Source organism: Ornithorhynchus anatinus, chromosome 8 (genome assembly GCF_004115215.2).
Source record: "Ornithorhynchus anatinus isolate Pmale09 chromosome 8, mOrnAna1.pri.v4, whole genome shotgun sequence".
Lineage (NCBI taxonomy): Eukaryota > Metazoa > Chordata > Mammalia > Monotremata > Ornithorhynchidae > Ornithorhynchus > Ornithorhynchus anatinus.
Window position 1 is genome coordinate 36,847,283 of NC_041735.1, and position 18,552 is coordinate 36,865,834.

Below are 18,552 nucleotides of genomic sequence, written 5' to 3' on the forward strand. Positions count from 1 at the left end.
TCTGGGCTGGATTTGCACCTGACTTTCTAGGACAGCTCATTTTGAATGAGAGAGCAGGATTTGAAAAGTCAGGTGCAGACCCCTGTATGAAATAGCACCCAATTTTTGAAGTGTTCCTTCAGAATGAATTTGTGCTTCAAAACATCAAACGTGACTTCGTAATTGCGCTGGGTCTGACATTTGCAAATGACACTCCCTTGAACTCATGAAGTTGGGTGTAATTTCAGATTGAATTTGCGTTTGGCTTTTTAAAGTGCAAATCTCTGCTGAAATCACAACTCACTTCCTGGGAGCAAATGGATTGAACTAGAAATCAGTCAGTGTGGTCCCCTCAGAAAGATGAATTTGGATCTAAGCGGAGGGACGAGTTCATGCAGATGCACTTCAGAGTGCCTGGCAAATTCAGGTGGGGAAATGAGCTAGTCAGCTTCTGTTTGATATGGAGATGGATGGGAAACCACTGGATGTTTTTGAGGAGTGGGGAAACATGGACGGAATTTTTTTTTTTTGAAAAATGATTTGGACAGCAGAGTGTTCTATGGACTAAAGTAGGGAGAGACAGGAGGCAGGGAGGTCAGTGAGGAGGCTGATGTGGTAGTCAAGGTGGGATAGGGCAAGTGCTTGAGTCAATGAGGTAGTGTTGTCAACCATAATGCATAAGTTAGGTGAAGGAGAAGAGTTCAGGGGGTAAAATAAAGTGTTTACATGAGAGAAATATAACTTGTGAAAATTTTTCCGGCCCCAAAATCTGGTTTTGACCAGAATCCACGCAAGGCAAAACCTACCATCAGAAGGTTGTGGCAGTTCATTCATTCAATCATAGTTATTGAGCACGTACTGTGTGCACAGCACTGTACTAAGCAGTGCAGAGGAAGCTAATGGTTCGGGAACTTCCTCATCGCTTTCTCCAGTAGCCTTGCTGTCAGGCATCAGGGGAGGAGTGGACATGTCTGCCTGGCTTATGCACCGTGGGTCCGGCTTTCCCACCCACTCCAGGCTCCATCCCATATTGCTGCCCAGGGAGTACTGAAGAAAGGAAATGCCCTGTCAAATTAAGAATGGAAGCAGAGTTTCACAGAACTCTAAATGTCAAACTTGCTTGCCTGCTGTTTATGAAAAGGAAGAAGGAGCTGAATGACCTCTAGGAAGAGAGTTTTTTTCCAGCTGAAAAGAAACATCAAGGCAGCTTTCCCCCCTGGTTTTCCAGTGCTTAGTACAGTGCCTGGAAGATAGTAAGCACTTAACAAATACCATACATCCTGGTTGACCCCAGAGTCTGCTAGATAGACACAGCCTGTTCTGAGGAGGAGCTAATTGTACTTTTTTGGCAGGTCCTTTCCTATTGGGAAAATCTATAAGCCTAAAAGTTAATCAGGTTGGACACAGTCCCTGTCCCACAGAGTGATCACAGTCTTAATCCCCATTTTACAGATGAGGTAACCGAGGCACAGAGAAGTGATTTGCCCAAAGTCATGCAGCAGGCAAGTGGAGGAGCCGGGATTAGAATCCAAGTCCTCAGACTCCCAGGCCTGCCCCCTCTCCATTAGGCCACGTTACTTCTCTAAACCTGCAAAACACCAAAAGTGAGGCTCAGTCCCTCAAACTAATAGACTTCAGCTGATCCATAAATATTTCCATGAAAAGAAAAAATGGCAAATCGCCTTTTAGTTGCCTTGAGAACGAGACCGTCATGTATATGCTGCTAACTAAAGCGTATGCTACTGAAATGAACCCATGTTAGTTTTTTCCAGTCGGACTCAGGCATCCAAAGACGAGAGTCAGTCTTCCTCAGCAAGGGCAGCTGTGCCTGAGACACCCAAGCAGATGATGATTCTCGGGAAGGTGAAAGGCTCATCAGTGTCACCGCTGTTTTCTCCTCCCTCCCTCAAGCAGGGACTCCGTTGGGTGGTTGCGTGAGGGTGTGGAGGCCAGTTGAAGCCTGCCCATAGCTGCGTGGACGGCTTCCAGAATCACTTCTGCCTTGGTGTGAATTCTTGTGTATCCCTTCACAGGGACAACTGCTTACCTCCCTGCTTCCCTACCCCCAACACCCCTTGTATAATAAGGGCTCTTTCTGAAGTTGTTGCCAGATGAATTTCTCTCTAGCCTTTCCCCATCCCTTTCACTGCTCTTTGGGGAGGATTGCCGATGGGGGTCGAGGAAGCTTCTGAGTGACATCCATGGTTGATGGCAGGAACCTCCATTTCCCTTCCTTGGAAAGGTCAAGCACATTGGCATTTAGCTTATGCACAACTTGGACCGCCAAGTCCCAAGGAGTGCAGAGGGACCTCAGACTGCAAGTAGCGTGGCCTAGTGGCGAGTCTATGGCCTGGGAATCAGAAGGACCTGGGTTCTAATCCTGCCTACACCACTTGTCTACTATGTGACCTGGGGCAAGTCACTTCGCTTTTCTGCGCCTCAGTTACCTCATCTGTGAAATGGGGATTAAGACTGTGAGCCCTGTGTTGGACATGGACTCTGTCCAACCTGATTAGCTTGTATTTATCCCAGCGCTTAGAACCTTGCCTGGCGCATAGTAGAGCGCTTAACAAATACCATTCAAAATAAGTAGGGATCTAGACGCAGGCAAACAAGAATTCCCTGGGGCCCATAATCAGTCTGGGAGGGGGGGAGCATGCCTCCCCCCACCCCAAGCAGAGCTACCTTCCTTTCTTTCTGGCAAGGCCAGCAATGGGAGTCCTGGCCCTGAGCAAGGCCTAAGCCCTCTCTGAGGTTATCACGGCTCTCGTTACTTACCCACCGCCAAAACAGAAGTGTCAGGGCCTCGGTGACTCACTTTGGACAAATCTTCATCCTCACAAGCACTTAAGGAGCACTTATTCCATTCTTCTAGACTTAACTCTTCCAAGTGCTTAGTTCAGTGCTCTGCAAACAGTAAGCACTCAGTAAGTATGATTGATTGACTGACTGAAAGCCCTATACTGAGCACCCACGAGAAAAGATCAGTGAAAAAGACACCATCCATGAAGGAATGAAAAGTTAGCAGAGAGAAAAATTCAACAGTTCACAAACTTTCAGCAGCTCTCCTATAAACAATTAAGATGACACATAAGCCCAGCTGTCCAGGGAACCTTCCGAACAGGTGGGGAGGTTTTTCGTGTTTCAGATACCTCACCAGAAGAGGCATCTTAATGGAGATTAAGACTGGGAGCCCCATGTGGGACACGTCCCGTGCCCAACCTGATTTCCGTGTATAAATCCCAGAGCTTATTACAGTGTCCGGCACATAGTAAGTGCTTAACGAATACCATAAAATGAAAGGCTGGGGGGTTTGGGGAAGGCAAATATCGGACGTCCCTGGGAGTCCCAGTTGATTTTATGGTATTTAAGCACTTTCTATGTGTTAAGAAGTGTTTTAAGCACTGGGGTAGATCCAAGTTGGATGCTGTCCCTGACCCACATAGGGCTCACAATCTAAATTGGAGGGAGGAGAATTTAAAGCCCATTTTACTGTTGAGGCAATAAGAGGGGAGGATTTGTGGAGTCCCTAGAACCTCTGGCCGGGGCTGAGTCCCAGTCAAGCAATGAAATTTACTGAGCGCTTACTCCTTACAGAGCACTGTAATAATTGCTTGGGAGAGTACAATACAACAGAATTGGTAGGCACATTCCCTGCCCACAACGAGCTTAGAGTTTTGAGGGGAAGACAGACATCAATATACAAAAATAATTTATGGATATGTACAAAAGTGCTGTGGAGCTGAGAGTGGGGTGAATACCCAATGTCTGAAGGATACAGATCCAAGTTCAGAGACCACTCAAAAAGGAGAGAAAGTTGGGGAAAAGTGGGCTAATTGGGGAAGGCCTCTTGGAGGAGACGTGACCATAATGAGGCTTTGAAGGTGGGTAGGGTGGTGGTCTGGCATTTATGGACAAGGAGGGAGTTCCCAGGCTGCTGAGCTGCTTTTGTCTGTGCATTGCTTAGACTCATCCCACAGGAGTCAGGGGAAGGAAGAGGGAACCTGGGCAATGTCCCCTTGACAACCGACCATTGTCCTTTGGAGCCGGAGAGGTGGGAGTCCATGGACCCCGCCTCCCCACATTGCCTCAAGGGCTACAAGAGGCATCTCATACAGTGGAGGGGCCGACCTTGCCAACCCCTCACCCTTCCCACCCCCCACCACCGCCCCGCACCCCAGTGCCCATCTGGTGATCTGGGGACTTGGTCGGGGAGGCACCGGGGGGGAGAGGAAACCAAGATCCTGCTTTCCCGCCCTTCCTCCTCCCTACTACACATGCTCTAAATATTTGTGTTTGGCCTCAGATGTTTTTTCCAGAATTTCAGGCCCAGTCAGCAAAACCATTTCAGCTGTGTGTTTTCCCCCAAATCCAAAGCTGGGAATCATTCTGGCAACAGTGTGTCTCTCGCTGTCGCACACACATCCCCACCCACACACACCAAGATCAAGAGCAAGAATCCATCTCTGCTCTGTATTAAGGCAGCATTGTATTAAGGCAGCTAACTCAGCTTTCCCGGGAAAAATGGGCTGCATCCCGGTTCCCTGAGCGTGGCCAGATTGACCCTGTTTAAGGCATGGACACTGTCCTCTGGGCCAGGACATCTGAGCCTTAGGTCTGTTTCCTGTGCTGCCAAAGTGAACTATCCACTAGTTCCTGCTGCTGCTGCTGCCAGATTGTCTCTTCCTGCTCTCTCCAGTCTGGTCCCTGGAGCGGCTTCTCCTTCTGTTACTCCCTTTCTGTCTGCCTCCATCTCACCTCAGCCATTGTTTTACCTTTGTTTTTTTCCAACTTCTTTAAATATCCAACTTTAGTTCCCAAAATACCTTCACGTGCCTGTCTAGTGTTTCATCCTCCCTTGTCCTGTTGACCTGGCCACACAGTGTCAGACATTTACCTTCTGCAGTTTGGATTGTTGGTCATCACTTGAGTCGGTCCCTTGTGTGGTTCAGATGGACACTTGACCAATACCTGGACAATCCCTCCAGGTGCCGGTGGTCTCTTTAGCAGACTGTCAGGCAGGCTACAGGTCAGGGTTTGTGTGTCCAGGACCGTGAGAGCCCAATACTCCCTTAGGGGAAGAATGTCCCTTCGCCCACTAGTTCTGTCTTTACACCCACAACAGTGTCCAGGGAACTTTACATTTGCGCGCCCCCAGTACCCAGGCCCTGTGGTCCCACAGAAACTACTTTTCTCTCACACTTGGACAAATTCAGGTTCGGTATCCAGCCAAAGACATTCCTTTTTTGGTGTCCTGTTTCCTTAACTGCCTCTAGCCCCTTCCCCGGTGATGTCCTGCCTTTTGGAGTTTTTCTCTGTCTAGGATAGAACCCCAGGCCTGCCAGGGCCAGATGTGGTGGGGGGACTGGGTGAGAGAGGGGTCGCTAGACAGGCAGTGACGAGACGTATGTGTCACACAAGCTTCCTGGCTCCTTAAGGGGAAGGCCTGGACTTGACAAGGTGTTCACAAGGTGGGCACTGACCCCACACACCTTCCGGTGGGAAGCAGTGGATTCATGCTGGCGGTCCAACCCGGCCTGCTGAACATCCAGCCCCTCGGCATGGGAGCTGGAGGGCAGAGCCGTGAGTCAGATCTTGGGTGCCGGCTATAGATAGACAGATCATAGATCTGAGCACCAGGCTGGGTTTGAAACCTGGCAGAGAATGAATCCCCTGGGTTAACCCAAGTCATTTGGGTGGGGGTTGAACCTTCTCCCAGGCCCGGCGATGTGCACGGGGGTTGGGGACGTGGCTGTGACAATGCGAGGGGTGGTCGGGAGGCAGGGGGAGAGGGACTCCTGAGTCCCTCAGAGCCATTCTGCTGTGCTCGGGACTCACTGCCTCAAGGGCTCCTGTCAGGATTGGGAAGGGAGAGGAGGCGGAAGCAGAGCTGGGCTTCTCCTTTCTCTTGCTGCTTTAATTTTATATTCCATTGACTATTGCAGCCACTGCCATAACTTGCTTCCTTCTCTTCCTTCCCCTCCCTCCTTCCTCCTTCCCAAGAAAAGCGCAGACTGCTCTCCCTTTCATAACTCTTCCCTTTCATTCCAGATCACTTCAAACAAGCAGCACTTAGAGAGTCTGAGGAATAATGGAGGAATTCTCATCCAAGCCCTGGAGGAAATGGCCCCGACTGCCAGGTGAGCCCCCTCAGGCTCCGGGGAATTTCCTGGGACCCACACCATGCTCCCCTCGCGCCCCCCTCGCGCCCCCTCCCACTCCCTCTCCGCCCACCCCCCACCCAACGGGGAACGGAGAGCATGCCCCAGCTTCACAGCCTCCCAAGCACTACAAGCTTCTCCAATTACCTTTCCCGTTTCCCAGTCGCCTCTCTCCACACAACGCCCTCCATTCAGAGCTTTTCGGTGCTGGGCTGGAGCGGCTGCAGGGTCCTTTGATCCTCTGATGAGAAAATCGGCAAACCTACTTCTTTAGTTCCCTCAGAGTCAGATACTGGACCATTGTTCCCCCGTGTGCTGACAGCCAAGTGTGCTGCCGCCTTCCTCCCAGTAATGGCGATGGTGCTGTTGTCTAGTAAAAACCATACTTTTACTTATTCTGGGGCTTGGATTGGGTTCCATTTTTCTTTCTTTTTTTGGGTGTTAATTTAGGAGTTAGGGCTTCTAGAAGCAGAGCCAGAATGTTACTCATTCCAGCTGGGGGAAGGAGAATGGAGGGAAGAGAAGGCTCTGGGGACCTCCGTCTCCCTCCGCCCCAAGTTTCAGGTCACCTAAGTTCAGAGGACCTTGGGAGGCTGGTTAATTTGGGGGCCAGGATGGGATCCCATCTTGGGGAGACCCAGGATTGTGAATCAGTCCATGGTTACTCTGTTCCTGCCACCTCCATCAGCCAGGAATTCTCCCCCACCTTCTCCAGAAAGAAGGGCCTCCCTAGGGTGACTCCAAGACAGAATGTCCCGTCATTTCCCCGCCACTGCCTCCCTGGCCCTCTGTGACTGCAGTTCAGGGATTTGGTTTGGGGAGCTATTTGCTGGGCTGTTCACTCTCTGATCAAGTGGCCAAGGCTGTGCTGTGAAGTTGGACTCCTGGGGGTGGGGATAGGGGTAGGGGTGAAGATGAGGAGTGCAGCCCACTTTGGCTAGCATAGACATTACAACACAACCTCTGGCTGCCCTGCCCTGACCAGGGAAATCAGACTAACATCCGCTCTTTCTAAACATTGAGGTGGAGATCCTGGCTCTGTTCCCAAACAGGGTAGATAACCATGCTGCCTTAGGAGCAAAAAAGGAAGACACCTAAAGGGATTTCATTTTTGGGGACATTTATATCTTCAAAACGGTTGATTCAGAAATCTGGGAGCCTCTTAAATCTGGTTCAAAATGCAATTAAAATGGTAACCAGCGAGCTGCAGAAAGGGTCTCTGGTTATTATTTTAATTCCCAGTCCCATCACTGTCTCCTTGTTTGAATGAACCTAGTCTATCCCAGCTCTCCGTTCCCCCATACGATTGTAAGCGGTGGGCCCGAAGCTGGTCTCGCACAGGCTGGGCTCACGTGGTAGAACTCATCTTTCAGATGTACAGCTGCTAGATTCTAGCAGCCCTGAGATTCACAGCTGACATCCTCTTTCTCTGCTGCAGTTGGGTGCCCTTTGGTAGTGCAGAAGGGGAACAGGTAGCAGACAGTGCATCCCAGAAGCACATTTCCCCCTCTGACGTCCTCCCATAAAAGGCTGCCCGACATCAGAAGGAATTATTCCTCAGTTAAAGAAACCCCTGAATCTACAGCTGAGGAAAGAGCGCCGAAACTGAGATTGCTTCCTTTACCCCGACTCCCACAGGGAGACACCAAACCAGAGAGGCGAGAAAGGCAGTTAGGGTCCCTTGTCACGGAGCTGTGTCAGCCCCAGCTCAGTATCTGGCCAGCCACCAGCTACAATATTCTGCCTGTGTGACATCGGGAAAGATTTTCAATGGCTTTCGTTTCCCTGGTTCCCCAAAGGCCGGGCTCGTGTCGGCCACCAACCCCAAAGAGCAGAGGGGTCGCGCTGGCACTCGGGGCCCGGGGCAGGTCAGGGAAGGATCCTCAGATTAGGTCTTCTCAGAAACGCGCTCACAAACCAGAGTTTCCAAGTTGTCAGGCCACTTTGTCTTGAGTGTTCTGAGAAGCTGGGGTCAACGTGGGGCCGAGCCGAGATAAGGACTGAAGGGGAAATAAGATTTCTAGCCCTTGACAGTTCCAGGTCTCCTTTCCGGTCCTCATGACAGTCACGTCATGTGGTAGGGCAGGAATTCTCCCACATTGGGCTCTCCCAGGTATATCTGCTTTTTTGACTATCAGTTTAATAGAGTGAAAGAAACCGCGCTGTACTTACCAGGCATTTAAATTCCCAGCAGTGATCAGGTGCCTGAATCCGCTAAGGGAATGGCCCGGCCCCTTCAGGGTTTGACGCGGGGTTAGTGCTGTCTTGCCTAAAGTATATTTCCCCTGAATAAAGCCACTGTACACTCAACTGTAGGCACAGTGGAGAGAACAGACCACATCCTTTCTAGGGTGAATGTGTGTCGAGATGTACTTATTGAATTGTTCCTGATCACCTTTGTTTTCCTGAAGAGGCCTGGCAGACTCCCATCCCTTTCCTGGAGTTTGGATTACAGAACGAGCCACAGCTCCATCTGAGAAATGTGGTCTGTCCCCCTAACTAACCCTGTCTTTCTAACCAGCGAGCAGGCAGGCTCTCTTCAGAGACATTCCTGCTGTCGCTCAGGAACTTGGGCAAGCAGAGCAAGAATGGCGGATGCCCTTTCCTCTGCCAACTCATCCATTCAAGACCGAGGCCTTTTATGTAGCTTACATCTCGCTTTTATTTGTTAACTGCTCTATTTATGTAAAGTCCGAGGGTGCCATGGACTAATTTTATACTTCAAGGCTTAGGGCTATTTGATCTTCATTCTTTCTTTGATAACAGTTGTCAGGGCAGGAGCTTGAATCCGTTTCAGACAATGAGCTCAAATAACGAGGTTGCCATTAGAAGCTGCTCATCCCAAACATACACCGGCCGGAAAGCAAAGGGCCAAAAACTCGTGACTGAGTTGGGAAATGCCGGAAGCCGGGACCCACTGCTGGCTCAGCGTTTTACAACCGAGCAGCCAGGGCAGGACTGGACTCCAGCAGGTTCCCCGCCAGGCATCCAGGCGGGGTCGTAGCTCAGGCCAGAGAAGGGGGCTCTGGGGTCTGGGGGTCCGGAAGAAGTCGCCGTCAGACAGAATTCCCGTGCAAGTTCTCTCTCGAGCGAGGATACGTGTTGAAGTTGTAGCTCTCGGAGAAGAGACTGCTCGTCTCCACTCCCTCACTGCACCCAGCAGGCAGCAGCAACTGGCAATTGGGAACACAAGATGGGCTACACATTACCAATAATAATATGAATTACGCCGCCTGTTATGCGCACTTTAAAATGTCCACACTCTCAGCGGCTGGTTTTCAGCCAGTGGTGGGTAGGGACATGGGAAGGGTTCAGATCAGATCCTGTAGATAACAAGATGGAGAATTGGAAACGGGACAAAAAGGACATTCAACCCTGACGATGCTTCAACCTTGCTTCTGTTTTTGTTTTTCTTGAACAGCGGTCCTGCTGACACTATTGCTTCCTTGGCTTCTGAGATTCTCCAGTCGATCAGATGCTAGAGAGATTAAGGCCACTTGATCAAGCGTCTCGGTTTGCGCATCCCAGCATTGGCGGTGGACAGGAGCCCACCTCTGAATACTGGGAGAGCAAAGAGCACCAGCTTTGGAAGCCCAGGGACGTTTCGGTATCCACTTCCTGTGGAGGAACTCTTTCTAGCTTTAGAGCCAGGCCACCCCTGCTCAACTTTGGAGTGGGCTAGTTTCGGTGCTTTTGGTCACGCTGAATTCCCCTCAGTTTGTCTTTCCGAAGGTTATAGTGGGAGAGCGGCCCCATTGTTTGTCTCATGCTGGTCAGGACACTGGGCCTTGCCCAAGTGGGATCGTGTTGCAAATAAAGGGTTGAATGGGAATGGAAATTCCTCGGTTCTCCATTTCTCAGATCACCCTCCTGTCGGAGGCGGGGAGTATAGAAACGGGACCAGGCATGATAGCTCGCCAGCTGCAGATGGAGGGAATGCTTTTTGAAGCTCATTTTAGCCTCTAATCCTCCTCCCACTTCACCTGCCTTTCTTGTTTTCCTTTGGGGTATAAACTGACACCAGGAATGCTTAGTCGAACTGTAGCCGACATCACTGGAAGGCAAAGGTAGCTGGGACCCTTGTCTCGAGGAAAGCAAAATTTTTCCAGGGAAGGCTTGTTTGCTTCAAGTCCTGCCCATCTAGATAAGATGACAGCTTAAAAGCCAAATCTTCCCATCCCTTGGGACCTTTCCTCCCCCCTTAAACAAATGCCTGTGTGCGAAGTGGTCTGGAAGGAAAACATTTCGTGGGGTCCAGGCTAGGATTCGGTTACGGCAGGATGATCTGGGCAGTTGAAATGAGGAGGAGCCTTGCAGTTTTCCCCTGGACTTGAGGATCCCACTTTCAATCCAATGAAGAAAACTGGAAAGTAAGCACTTAAGTCCCAAAAGCCTCCTTTTGCCCTTCAAGATACAGGGGACTCTCAGCTCTTCTCCATTTTGCCAGCCCAGAACCGGTGGGGTTGGGTTCCCAAAGGGAGGCCAGGGGCTCACTCCAGCCTGCCCGTTTACCCCCAACCCCAGAAGCAGCGTGGCTCAGTGGAAAGAGCCCGGGCTTTGGATTCAGAGGTCATGCGTTCGAATCCCGGCTCTGCCACTTGTCAGCTGTGTGACTGTGGGCAAGTCACTTAACTTCTCTGTGCCTCAGTTCCCTCATCTGTAAAATGGGGATTAAGACTGTGAGCCCCACGTGGGACAACCTGATTCCCGTGTCTACCCCAGCGCTTAGAACAGTGCTCTGCACATAGTAAGCGCTTAACAAATACCAACATTATTATTACCCCAAGGCAATCTTCTCGCCCAGTGCACAGCAAATTGGGGCCTTTCCTGGTGAGATTTTCTGGGCGGCCTCGGCGGAACTTCAGATGGGAAGCTGGAGTGGCATGGGTCCCAAGTCCTCCTTTCAGCGGGTGTGCGGCTGGGGATCAGAGAGGACGAAGTGGTCTCGAACAGAGCTGAGGAGCTGGGGTCGGGGCCGTTGGATTAGGACCAGGCAGAGAGGAGGCTCTGCTGGACAAACAGGAAAGCTTTGAATGCTGGCTGATTTTTTGCTCGCCTGGCGGCACTGGGTATTTGAAGGTGAGAAGCAGAGCGAGACGCCCCAGACGAGACTGGAGTGGGGATTGACAAGCTCCGTCGGGCGGCTGAAAGGGCTTTCCCAATCACGGGTGGCGGGGCAATAGCAACCTCCTCTCTTGGCTGTGCCTGACTTCTGAAAAGACCCTGAGGACTGACCGCTAGCCTCAGTCTGGCCTCTACTAGAGCACTGAATTAGGCCTGGGGCTCTGCCGTTGAGCCAGGGAAGAAAAGTGGAAGCGATTCAAGGTCAGAAGTAGGACCTTGGCTGGACTCGAGGCAGCCGACTACAGTATCCACTACTACCTAGTATCTGAGCTGTTTGGAGGGCACTCTACCACGCTTCACCTGATATGCCGCATCTCCTTGCTTCCGCTCTCTTTTCTCTTCCCCCAGGTCCCTCCTCCCCGCTTCCGATTCTTCAGACCAGCCACAGGGCTGTGCAGCGAAGGGAGAGGCTAGATGGAGTGGGTGCATTTCTGTCTGGAAGCAAGGGGCAGCGGGCTCTACAGGCAGCCGTGACTCGATGCTCGGTCAACAGGGTTACCGGTCAGATAAGATTGTGCTTGCCTGTCTAACCTCTCAGCTGCCCTAGCCTCTTTTTCAGGGAGAATAAAAACAAAAGCTACCAATCACTGCCAATGGTCCACCTTAAAAGAGTCTTCCTTTCCTCACGCTTTCAAATAATTCATTTTACCCATTTAAAGAAGTAGACTGTGCCAATGCCCTCCATGTGGTGGAAAACCAGTCTCCTTCCCAAGCATCCAGCCACAGGGCAGTCAGATTCGAGGGAGCGGCTCCTCAGGCCGGCCCCAGGGAACAAACCAGGCCTCCCTCCCCCAACTTCCCTGGAGCCTGAGCACCTGCTAACTGCCTTACCGCCAGCCAACCTGCCCCCACCTTCGCCTCAGGACAACCTGAGCCTCCCTGTGGATGAGGGGAGGGGGCAGCTACCCAAGGAACACCACAGCTAAATCTGAATTCAACAGTCTGTGCCGAGATACCCTCCAGTCCTTCAGACAAAATGCGATCGAGGAAACAGCAAAGGAAATTCTGACCATTTTCAAAAGTAAGTTTCTCCTGACACTTGAAATGATTTCAAGACTTTTTATGGTATTCGAGAAGCATTTTACTATGTGCCAGGCAGTGTATTAAGCACGGGGGTAGATACAGGTAGAAAGAAGCTAATCAGGTTGGACACGGTCCAGGTTTCAGTCTTAATCTCTATTTTACAGATGAAGTAACTGAGGCACAGAGCAGACAAGTGGTGGAGCCAGGATTAGAACCCAAGGCCTTCTGACTCCAAGGCCCGTGCTCTAGCCACTAGGCCAGGGTGCTTCTCTTGGTGGGTGGGTATGGGGGCGGGGAGGGGTTTACTACTGTGACAGAAAAAGGTTAGTTACTGCTTGCTTCTGAAACCCTGAGGGGGGTATGTCTGGAGCTATGAGAACAAGTTTTGACTTGAAATTTCATGCTCCACCTCTCCTCCACTGCAGACATTTTGGTCTTCACAACCCTTTTGTTACTTCCCACTCCTAGAGTCCTGGCCTGTGGAAAGGAATTGGAATACTGATGGGTTGCGTTACTCTGTCACTGAATTTTTCCCAAAAGGAAAAGGAATTGGAGTTGGGGGGCGGGGGGAACAAAAGTAGTAACAGCAAAAATCCTTGGTCACAATTCTCTAAGTAAAACATCATGAGTTGTTACTAAAGTTTTCTATAACAGAGCTCCTTCAGAGCCACGAGCAAAATTCAAGTGCAGGTAAGACTGTCACCTTTCTTGAAAAGTATCAAGTACTATGCTGAAAAAATCAATGTAAAACAATTCCATTTTTCAGAAGGTTTTTGTAATTTTTTTAACCCATTGGTTTGCCAAATTCCATTTTGGCAATAGCTCTAGTAACTTGTACATGGTGGGGGGGAAGGACCAGCAGTTCTACTACGAAGGTGAAGACCTTTTTTTTTCAAATGGTATTTAAGTGCCTACCAAATGTCAGGCCTTGTAGTAAGCTCTGGGGTAGATAAAGGCTATCCAGGTTGGACACAATCCATGTCCCACATGAGTTCAATCTAATCTTTGTTTTACAGATGAGGTAACTGAGGCAGAGAAGTGACTGGCCTGAGGTCCCACAGCAGAAAAGTGGAAGAACTGCAATTAGAACTTAGGTCCTTCTGACTCCCGGGCCCATGCTCTACCCACTTAGACCATGCTGCTTCCCTCTGTGTAAAAGGAAAACGTGATGTATTATGAAGAGAATAGTTAAAACACAGAGCACGTCATTACCAAAATGATTGCTATTTATTTTGATTTTATATTGAGCATGTGCATCCAGGTATTTTTTAAGTTAAGCTTTCATTACATCGCTAAAGACTTGGCTGAAGATTCCGTAAGTCCGAGGGAGTGAGCACACTGGGAGGACCCCGCAGTAAGTACAAAAGGGGACCAAGTAATTAATGCTTCTAATGGATATTTTTTCTGATGTATGAAGTCCCTCTTAGATGAGGGGTAGCAGAAGTTGATTAATTTAAAAATTAAGGTTTAGGGCAGCCCAGCCTCCTCCTACCTGCCAACTTGCCTAAGTTTGCCAACTTAAGTTTTTCTTGAAAGAAAATCTTGGCAGATGTGTTAGTTACAGCGGGTATGATAAATATCCCTTAAAACTAGGCTCTTGTTCCCATCGTCGCTTCCTCTGCACTCTTCTCTACCCAAACACACCCAGTTTCTATGTAGCGCACTTGCCAAACCCTGGGCTAAGGACATGCAAACTGATGGTTTCTTCTGACACGCTGTCGGTCAAAAATTCCTTAATAGGGCCCTAGCCAAAAATGTGTACTGAAAACACATGTGATGGCAGAACTGCATGTACTTAAATATTTCTTCCCCTGGCTTGAATTCTCTTAGCTCACTCTCACTTCACTTCTCTTTGATCCAAAACAATTCCTAAAACAGTTTCCAGCTTTAAACAAGCATCTGGTATTCAGTGGATGAACTGTCAGTCAGTCCCCGACAGGCTTGCTTGGTGATACTGTTCTTAAGCTGGTAGGATTCAATTATTTTTCCCAGGAGTTTCAGCAGTGCCGGTCCTGGGAGGAGGAAAAGGTGGTACTCCTGGGTGCAGGGAGACACTACCCTAGAGTTTCCCACTTGGAGATGGATGGGCTCCTTCTCCCAATCTGCTGGGGAAAATGTTTAATGGAAGTATCAGGGCTTTGTTCCCTCAAACGTGAGGCTCCAAACCAGAGGTTAATATTGAATAATATTCCATTTTTCTATGTTAACAATGAGGTAAGTCTGTAAGGTTAACTAACCTATTTGGCATCATCTTGAATCTAGGGAAGCTGGCATTCAGGCTGGATGAGTTCATGCAGCCTGTGTGCAACCAAAGATGTAATTATTAACCCCTGGGAACGCAAGCAGCCACGTTGGACTGGGCCATTTTTTATGCCGGTGCCTGGATCTCAAACCTCACATCAAGGTGAGTGGCCATATGAAAACCAACAGCTTTACTACTTAAGTGCACTCCCATTTAGTTAGTCTTTAACTAGACCTGAACTATACCCAGCTTCATAATTTGAAAAGAAACAAGTGACACAGTTAAATGAATTAAAAGTTTACTTTAATTCTGAACCATTTTTATAACTGCATTTTCTCATGAAGCTTCTGTATCACAGCAGGTTACAACAACTTTGGGATAAAAGGCAACTGGTAAACTGTCCAATACAAGGTTCCAAATAACAGTTCTGACTGGCCCCTACCCAGACATATCCCAGATAAAGTTTTTTGATCAAAAACATGAAATAGATCCACCTGCTTATTTTAAGCATATTAAAAAGGAAACTAATTGGACCATTTCTATTTGTCTATTTTATACAAAAAGGCTACACAATGTTACACTTTATTCAGAATACAATTAGAGTGATTATGAATTAGTTAGTGTTCTACACCATTATTCGATCCTTTAAAATTAGAAACTGCTGTAGCAATAATCACTATAACTTAACACTACGAGAGACTTAAAAAACTAACAGTTACTGCAAAAAAAAAAAGCTACTTTCAAAGCAAGCAAAGTCAGTACCATTACAGAGATTAAAAAAAAAAAAATTAACAAGCAAGGCTAGGGTTTGATAAATTCCATCTTGTGATCCAGTCTTGTGCACTCTTCATTTCTTGAGTCACTCCCAAAATCCATTTGTATTGTTACTCCTCGACCAAAAAGGACCAGAACAAAAAGTTTACTTCAATTGTTCCCATAGGAAACTCAGCTTGGTTAGTGTGTCAGGCACTTTCTGAGATACTAGCCCACCCCTCGAGCCCTCTCAGCAACTCTACAGGCCAATCACAATGCAAGTTCATTCAGACAATACAGCTGTATAAAAAGAGAAAGGCTGCTATTAATTTTTAAAAACAGCAAATGTTACTCATTCGAGTCTTAAAATAAGCAACGAGCTGTAGCACACAACATTGAAGTTAAGAACTTCCACACACAACCATGTCACAACCAGAACACCGAGAATGTTTGGAGACGAATCTCTGCGAAACACCTACACCATCCCAGGGCCTCCCCCGCCAACCAAGTCCTCTCAGAGTTCCGTGGCTGAGCACGGTACTTTTACCCCAGTTTTGAACTTCTTACCTAAAAGATGATTTTACAGGTCAGTATCGAACCAGGCCAACTGATTACTGTCGCCCGGAGGAAGCCCATCCATGAGATCCTGGGCATGGCCCAGGTCCGGCAGCCCGTCGACTGGGTAATCGGCGCCAGGGTGGTGGCCCCCCATTTCGTGCTCCATCATGGGGTCCATCCCCAAGGCATCTTGGCCGTAACCGCCAGAGTGGAAGGAACGATAGCTTGGATCTAGGGAGGGGTAAAGGGACAGAAAACAGAACAAGATGCTCTTTAGGCTACTGATGAAGGTATCAAGCTTTGAGCTTCTTGTAACTTTGGCCAACTGACAATGGCAGTGGCTTTTTTTAAGTGTTTGTTGTTTTTTGTTTTTTTAAAAAGCCCAGTTGTCCCCTCCTACTGGATCTACCCCCCCTTCACCGTGGCCGGACAAAGGAGGACTATTCATGCCAAGGTAAGTGAATGGATTTTTCAAGCAGTATTTCAAAAGACAGCGGCCTAAACCCCTGGGATCTGAGCTACAGGGGCCCCTTTAAACGTAGAGTCAGCGTCACCTACCATCTTGACGGTATCCGAGAGGTTCACCTTGGGCAGCAATATCAAGTCCAAGATCTGCAGTCTAGTAGAGGATATAGGTAGGAGGAGAAAACAGATTAGCGTTTATGTTTCTGAATACCTGGTGCTCAGAGTAGGAGTGACTACTCTCTGCTTCCTCAAGTTTCTGAGCCCCCCACTGCCTACCTCAGGAGCAGGCTAGGAAGAGTTGGACATTATAGCCCAGGGGTTGCCCGGCTACTCCAGGCCCTACAAGAGTTTGCCCTCCAATCAATCGTATTTGATTGTATGTGAGGGTGCTGGTAAATCTGTGTGTGCAGAGCACTGTACTAAGCCCTGGGGAAAGTACAACATAGAGTGGTAAACACGTTCCCTGCGATCTGACAATCTAGAGGGGAGACTGACATTAAAATAAATTACAGGTAGGTACATAAATGTTTCAGGCTGAGGGTGGGGGTGAATAAAGGGTGCAGGGAGAGAGAGTTCCAGATCAGAGGGCAGGATGTGGGCGAAGAGATCAAGGTGAAGTGAGTGGGTTGGTGTTAGAGGAGCAAAGTGAGCATGCTGAATTGTAGTAGGAAATTGGCATGGTAAGATAGACGGGGGCGGGGAAGGTGAACGAGTGCTTTAAAGCCCGATGGTTAGGGGTCTGTTTGATGTAGAGGTTTTGAGGGGTGGGCAGAGGCAGGGACGTCAAGGAGGAGCCTGATGGAGTGGTCTAGGCGGGATAGTGCTGGCTGGGATCAAAGTAGTTGCTACTTCTATGCTGAAGGTTATGCAATTTCGTTAAGCTTAGAAAGACTTCCTACCTACCTCATTCCAAGCCATTGGTTCGGTTCTGAAGAGCGAGCTTGTTAGCTCAACTGAAAGGCGTTTTTTGTAATCCTGCGGTTTGTCCTCAGACATTCGGAATAATACTGCAGCAGCATATGTTGCTGAAAAGGGAAACACGGGTTAGGATTAGAGACCAAGACTTCACTGAAACCATGCTGCCCGTCCCGTCTCCCCCGCTTACCCACACCCTCATTTCTCGAGTGAAGCAACTCCGTCAGGGGAGCAGTGGCTCCTTCTGCTTCAATAGCTTCCGCGGCTTCCTTGTCCTGCGCCAGTTCACAGAGGACCCCGGCAGCTACTCTCTGGATGTTCTCGATGGGAGAATACAGCAACTGAGGAGGACAAAATATTTTCAGGAATGGCAGAGAACTAGAGGCTGAGAGCAGCCAGGAATGATCCTTGCCCCAGGCCAAAACTCTAGGGGCCAAGAAGAAATCTCACCTACCTGCACGAACAGCGGAATGGTATTTAGACCCCTGATTACAATTCGGTTGTGGACATCGCGTGCCAGGATATGGAGGGCTCCGGTGCAGCCTTCAACGATTTCTTCCATACGTACGCCCTCCTGAAAGAGACAAAAATGACAGTCGGTTCCATGTCATTTCACATGGCCGGGTAACAGACTGGAGTGCTGGCTGGCCGTGCTAGTGTAGGAAGAAACAAGTTATTTAAGGAGTGAGCACTGGAAGCTGTCACCTGGGGCAGGTCAGGTTAGGGAGCCTTTGCCTTGGTATGTAAGACAAAGAGGGACTAGAAACGTCAAAGGGAACCAAGTTCAAAAAGCAAAGTCAGCCCATCCCATTCACGCTTTGCGTGCCCTGGTCTTCGGGCAGCCTCCCAGTTTGTCAACTCGATTCTTCAAGTGCCTGTCCCTATCTCTCATTTTCCCTTCCCACGGCCCACTGACTCGTGTATTTCGACTTTTCTTCCAGGGGAGGTTCAAAAAGACTGTTCTGTGAATCGGTGGCCACTCCTGAGCCAACAATCAGTGTGCTCACACGTGCACATGGCTAACAGGTACGTATCAGTGTTCAGGACCATCATCCAAAGAGAATGGGGAGGGCTTTCACAAAGAAACTCCTCTGTGGCCAAGCCTACCCTGAGCTACTCTTGCCCAACAAATACCACCAACAATAAGAGAGTGCTTTAGCGCCTGCTCTCTATCCTATGGGGCAAGAGATGTTTGCAATCACTTTCTGGCCGATCCAATTGAAACACTTTTTTTAACGCTCTTTTGAGTTGATGCTACTGAGTTACTGTACGAAATACTGGCATTAGACCCCACAAGTGTTTTCACAGTACTTTCACCAAGCACTCTGAGGA

At 49.0% G+C, this 18,552-nt stretch overlaps 2 protein-coding genes across 4 annotated transcripts in view; one reads left to right on the plus strand and one right to left on the minus strand.

Annotated features, from left to right (window-relative positions):
- The window catches only part of ULK4 (unc-51 like kinase 4), a 497,317-nt gene extending 487,339 nt beyond the window's left edge, over positions 1–9,978 (plus strand). The window contains 2 exon segments of the mRNA XM_029071432.2: positions 6,031–6,119; positions 9,562–9,978. Coding sequence (XP_028927265.1) covers positions 6,031–6,119; positions 9,562–9,622 — 150 coding nt within the window. The 3' untranslated portion in view covers positions 9,623–9,978.
- A 4,836-nt stretch (positions 9,979–14,814) lies between these two features.
- CTNNB1 (catenin beta 1) overlaps positions 14,815–18,552 on the minus strand; it is a 35,643-nt gene continuing 31,905 nt past the window's right edge. Inside the window, exons 11-16 of one of the 3 annotated variants that reach the window (XM_007666139.3) lie at positions 17,675–17,794; positions 17,411–17,561; positions 17,209–17,330; positions 16,399–16,459; positions 15,850–16,071; positions 14,815–15,419 (exon numbers count right to left, since the gene is read on the minus strand). In XM_007666139.3, coding sequence (XP_007664329.1) covers positions 15,863–16,071; positions 16,399–16,459; positions 17,209–17,330; positions 17,411–17,561; positions 17,675–17,794 — 663 coding nt within the window. In that variant the 3' untranslated portion in view covers positions 14,815–15,419; positions 15,850–15,862. Of the gene's footprint in view, positions 15,583–15,849; positions 16,072–16,398; positions 16,460–17,208; positions 17,331–17,410; positions 17,562–17,674; positions 17,795–18,552 lie in introns of all 3 variants that reach the window. The other 2 variants (XM_029070424.2, XM_029070427.2) reach the window with 2 other exon arrangements.